Here is a 5,993-nt window from a genome sequence, read left to right as displayed (position 1 = left end):
TGTAAATTTTGTACTCCTTTTTGGTAAGTTTCTATCCAGCTGTCTATCTATAGATGACGATACCCAACAATATTCAGATATATTAACGTATACTAAGTGAAAAAATAAGTAAACATCAGTCAAGTCAATGCTTTATTTATAAACGGACATACCATACACACAGTAAACAAGTATACAATATTTCACAACACGGTATCAAATAAGTAACATTAGCAACCCTGTTTTGCAATTAAGACTGGATAAAAAGAAAAATACTAGATTAAAATATTGAATTAAAACACCGATTTATGAATATTTCACATACTGGATACCAAATCAACCTACGAAATATTTTTGAAAACATGAAATAGTAACACTTTGAATAGATACAAGAAACAACTATTTTTTTAAGTAAAAACAATTTAAATCGTCTGCTGCCGGTTGATGGGAGTTACTATAGGTAATAAGACTTTTTAATCAAACAATTACAGCCCTAAATTTAATATTTCTTATTCTCAATACATACATATTATTATCATTACCATCATACAATTTACATACATAACTGTTAACTCTACACATACGGACTTCCCAGAACACAGATTCTCAAAAATGCTTTTCCAACTGTTTAAAAACAGGCTATTCAGTGCCGAAACCCTTTAATGTACATATGAAATAACAATAAGTTGTTGAAAAAGCTACAAAACGTACAACACTTATACAAACATACAGATGGCGTAATAGTTTACATTCTAAATGCCTCAATTTACAGAACCTTGACTCGAGGTTGAAAATCTGAGGGTTTATTGACTAGATTGCCACCCATCCCTGCGCTTGTCACAGTGCATGTCAAATAAATATATATTATAAATACACTCGTAAACACATGTATAAACACGCTCCAAACTACTGAGTGAAATACAAAACAGTGCTTATTCTTTTAAGTGCATAGTTCAAACAATTTTCACTCATGACAGTTAAGTACATTCGTCTTCATTTTCTAGATTTTTATTTTATAAATGCCCCAACATGTGAAAAGCGTATGCTATGTTTTATATCTAATGTTTGCTGCTTAAAAATGACAATTTAAATTTTCATTTTCATAAACAACTCTTATAAATTCCATTTACTCTAATAAAAGTATTACTCTTTCATCAGACTCCATGAGCCTCGTTTGTTAGATTACAAAATAATGCTGTTGAAGGACACGTTCTATATTCTATTCAATGTATATCTACTTGTTTGTATTTGGTGACAAAGAATTTCATGTACATTTGATAAGAAAGCGGAATTCCAAGTTACGCATCAAAGATCTGACCCTGTAGAAACTCAAATTGAAAAGGGTTACAACAATAACCTGAAAATATTACCCTTATCTTACGTTTTGTTGCTGTTTTCGCGAAAAGCTAAGATCGAATTTTTTAAAACTCGAAACATATTTGAAATCATAATTCAGTTCAAAATAATTTTATACTTTGTCGAGTAAATAAAAAAAAGGCAGGCGATTCCTAATAAAGTTATCAATATTTTGTATTATTATTGAATATCTTGTTTCTTCCTAAAGTCGTCACCAGTAAGTGAGCAAAATGTCCGTAAGAGGGCAACATGTCAAGTGAGACTTTTGTATCTGAAGGCTGAAGTATGCCTTTTGGTAACACACTGGATTAATTAATACCCTTGTTCACGATTTATAATTATATTGTATACATTTCAAGAATTTTTTAACATATGTTTTTACCCTTTCTACTCGAAATAGTTGTTCTTCACAGACAGACACTAACTGTAAAATGAAAAATGTTTTACGATTCACTAATCCACATTAGCTCGTATATTTTGTACTTATTAAGAGTAAACTACGAATCAACACTACTCGCGCTCCTCGAAGACACAACAGCGGTATTGTACTTCAAATAGTTTTAAATGTTTTTCAAGCCAAGCAGATTAAAAAAAAATGAAATTACAATACAATTTGTTTGTTTTGTTTGTAGTTAAGCGCGAAGTTACTAAATTGGGCTATCTGTTTTATCAACCACAATATCGAAACCCGGTTTTTAGAGTTATAAGCCGTTAGGCTTGCCTCTGAACTACTGGGGGTCATAAAAACAACTGGTCTAGCTAAGAAATGAAAATACATATATGTATATATACATTACATAAATATTTATGTACATAACGAGATCATTTTGTGAAAGCTGACGTATATAGTCACTGATGTCAGTGTCCTTAATTTAGAAACACAGAGGTGCAAAAACAATCACGATAACGTTAATATTTCCATCTAACCTTAAAGAAAAATGTTATTAGAAAGTGATAAAGCACGGCGTTATAATCTTAGATCAGCCTTTCTCACGATGAATCTTGGCGAAGGAGACTAAAGGGTTAAAACTGATGATTTAACCCTCTAGGTTGATCAAGCTAGCCCTAATTAATGTATACAAAATCACACTCACACACATCTTAAACAACACACAATCCTAGATCAAGAAAGTACTTATATGGCACCATATCTCGGCTAAAATATTAATGTGAATTGTAATCATTAGTGGATCTGTAGAAAGATAAAGGAATGTTTACTTGCTTCATTTAGCATAGAGGTTTTGTACATCTATAAAACAAAAAGTTTGTTATATATAAGAAAATTAAATAAGATACTAGAGCTTGTATTTCTAGGTTATGGTAAAACAAGTATTGATATAAATAAATAAAAAAAAACCCTAAGTTATTGATTTAATTCTCATACATACAAACAAGGGTTTTTAACACCTGGTAAAGGAAACATGTTGCACGGTAAAGCTTTGAAGTAAGGAGAAGAATGACCGTCTGTTCGGCGTATTTTCCCAGTTTCCTGAGACTCCATGGCTTCCTGAATATAACTTTTTATTCTAGTTGGTAAATTAAGGTCCCTTATATCGTTATTTGTCTTCATAATGCTAAGTATTACTGCTCGACATCGATCTTGTAAATTATAAAAGTCTCGTCGCATGTGTGACAATGTCATTTCAGTTTTAGCTGCTGTAGAGCAGACCACCGGATATAGATCATCTTCGACTAGATTTAAGCCTGAGAAGCCTATTCCAAGACATATACCATCTTTGAAGTAAGTCAATGTTCCTTGGTGGCCATCGAAGAGAAGGCCAACCGTTGTGGCTTCGTTTTCACGGAAAGGTTTTGTAAATTTTCTCCATTCTCCGTTATGCCATAGTAAACCTTTATGTGACAGACCCCATCCTTGATCATCTTCGCCAAGCATGTTCACAAAGGCTTCAACATGTAGACGTGCCTTCTTGGTGGCGATGCCAAACATCATGCTTGTGCCAAAGATTCTCTCCGATACCTTCACTTCCCAATAATATCTGCCACGGTTGAGTATCCTCGTCCCTCGGACTCCTGCTGTTCCATTACTCCAGTTAGGATGAAACTGTGCTGTTCTCATCCGAAAACCATACAATCTGACCTCGTGGGACTTGTCTCTTCGGTTCCATGACCAGACGTCATCACAACCATTTCGAAGTGGCCTGTGAGTGGCGGTTCTTGAGTCCCGACAGGTCATACCTAACAAAAATAAAGAATAACATGTAGACATAACTGTCAGCTTGCTGTGTAATGTTTATTACAATTTATATAATATTTCGTAAATTTTGGATAAAGCAATCAAGAGAGAATTAGATATGTTTCGTTAAGATTTTTTTTTAATGTTGGAATCTGGTGGCAAGTATATGATTCAACATTACACTAACAGGTAGATTCTAATGACTTGTTGCTTTGAATACACACTCTTCATTAAAAGAGTCGCAACTCTTTGAAGAGCTAATATAATCTCCTATGTGTACAATGTAACTTTTAATATATTAAGAATCATTATGCTTATTTTGAACAAATATGTTAAGCCAAGCCAAGATTTTAATACCTAGGATAACATACCCTAACGGTGTTGAAGTAAAACTCGGAACTCCATCTTAAGGAATTAAATCTTCGGTTTGTTTAGGCCGATTGGTTACTGTTGAGCGCAAAGCTACACAATGGGCTATCTGTGCTGTACCATCCACAAGTATCGCAACCCGGTTTTTAGCGGTGTGAGCCCTCAAATTTCCCGCTGAGGGGCATTATTTTCGAAATACTGTACGAAATAACCAAACATTCGTAGTATTAACATATCCACTTTAGTTTTTCTGTATTATTTTCTCAGATCAATACAGATCTGAGAGGCATTATTTTCGAAATACTGTACGAAAGAACCAAACATTCGTAGTATTAACATATCCACTTTAGTTTTTCTGTATTATTTTCTCAGATCAATACAGATCTGAGGGGCAGGCGCACACACACACGCGCACTTTTTCTTTTTTTTTTATAAAGGACAGCCCTTTTCAACTTCCCTTCTTTTAAAACCATTCCCGTAAGGCAATGTATTTGTCGAATGACATTCGAAATTTTACACACATCTTAAGGAAACAGGGAGTCGCTATTTATGTTCCAATTTACGATATTAGGCTTGTTGCACTTTTAGTTTCATTATTCAGCCTGGATCTCAATTTCATAACTCTTTCTTTTTGGTCGTCCAAGGAAGCCTGTTTATCAAAAATATGAGACCCAGGGTGAATTAAGACGAAAGTTTTAGAAATCAGAACTCTGTGACATTCAACTTTCTTTAATTGTGGTTCGTTATGTATCAATAAAGAAATAACCCAACAATCTATTGTACGTTTAAACAAACGAGAGATTGTATTTTATTTCAATTGTATTGTTTGGAAAGTTTTTCAGAAATCATGGTGCATAGTGGAGGGATTTAGACATTTTTGCGATAAAGTTGGGAAAAACAACTTTTACCGTCCAGATAATAATACAAAACCTTTTTTATTTCAGCCAGCATTTCGTTATTGCAGCCTCATCAGTAGTACAAGAACTGTTTGATGTAAAAAATATACGTTAACGTAATAAACTGCTTTTGGTGTTCTGTTACTATATTCACGCCGTTTCAGGCTCTTTGTAAGGTACAAGTATATATAGGGGGAAGATTACTGGGGACACGTGCCCCCATATAATGTGTAATGTTTTTCTAATTATTACGAATAACTGGTTAAGAAACTACTTTTCGTGCGCTTTCAACCTCTACCTTCAGAGAGCTGCTATTTGCGCCAGTTATTAGTCACTACCTGAGAGTTTTTCTACGTGGGAAGCAAAGAACTTTGAACTTTCACTTTCAGCATTGAAATAAGAAATTCATTACCCAAGATTTCAGCCATAGAAATCCTGTATTCGAATGATTAAAGAATAAAGTATGGTTTAGAAAAACAAAATATATTAGATTTCACTAAAGTAAGATGCAGAGTTTGTAAACCCTCAGCTAAACAATAACATTTCGAGCAAGCTTATTGAAACTGGCATCAACCTATTACCTGTTGCTATGGTCAGTTGCCATGGTGTCATACTACGCAAACTCGTTAACGCAACAGTCTTTCATTGGAGTAACTTGTGCTGCTGCTACATTCCATTTAGACATTCTGTGTGTTTAACTGCTACTTCTCATGTTGACCAATCCGCGCTCTCACAGCACAAATCCAATTTATCAAACACACAACACGAAATAAATGTATAATTGTTCATTTTACGTCTACTAAATTATAGGGGGATCGCGAACTATTATAATTATTGACAAGAGTCACTACAAATACATTTCTAACCTGTCTGTCTATAACTATTGATCTTGAGCGTTACTTAAAAGAAATTTTCATAAGACTTGGCGAACAGTCATATATTTCATTCAGATGTACAACTTATTTGGTAAAGGATTATCTCAAAATCACCGAGCTTTTCATAAAACTTAGTAAACAATTATATATTCCGCCCAGATGTGTACAACTGATTTGGTAGACAATGATCTCAAAATCACCAACCTTTTCATAAAACTTAGTAAACAATTATATATTCCGCCAGGTGTGTACAACTGATTGGTAGACAATGATCTCAAAATCACAACCTTTTAATAAAACTAGTAAACAATTATATATTCCGCC

The 5,993-nt window shown here is 33.8% G+C and overlaps 1 protein-coding gene across 1 annotated transcript in view; it reads right to left on the bottom strand.

The window, feature by feature from the left end:
• Nucleotides 1-119: 119 nt before the first annotated feature.
• Nucleotides 120-5,993, bottom strand: part of LOC106462589 (SPRY domain-containing SOCS box protein 3-like) — a 16,559-nt gene continuing 10,685 nt past the window's right edge. The window contains exon 3 of the mRNA XM_013922532.2: nt 120-3,531. Coding sequence (XP_013777986.2) covers nt 2,714-3,531 — 818 coding nt within the window. The 3' untranslated portion in view covers nt 120-2,713. The remainder of the gene's footprint in view (nt 3,532-5,993) is intronic.

This window comes from Limulus polyphemus, unplaced genomic scaffold, assembly GCF_000517525.1.
Source record: "Limulus polyphemus unplaced genomic scaffold, Limulus_polyphemus-2.1.2 Scaffold1203, whole genome shotgun sequence".
NCBI classification, from domain to species: Eukaryota; Metazoa; Arthropoda; class Merostomata; order Xiphosura; family Limulidae; genus Limulus; species Limulus polyphemus.
Note: the sequence above shows the minus strand (reverse complement) of the source record. Positions and strands in the feature narration are given on the sequence as shown.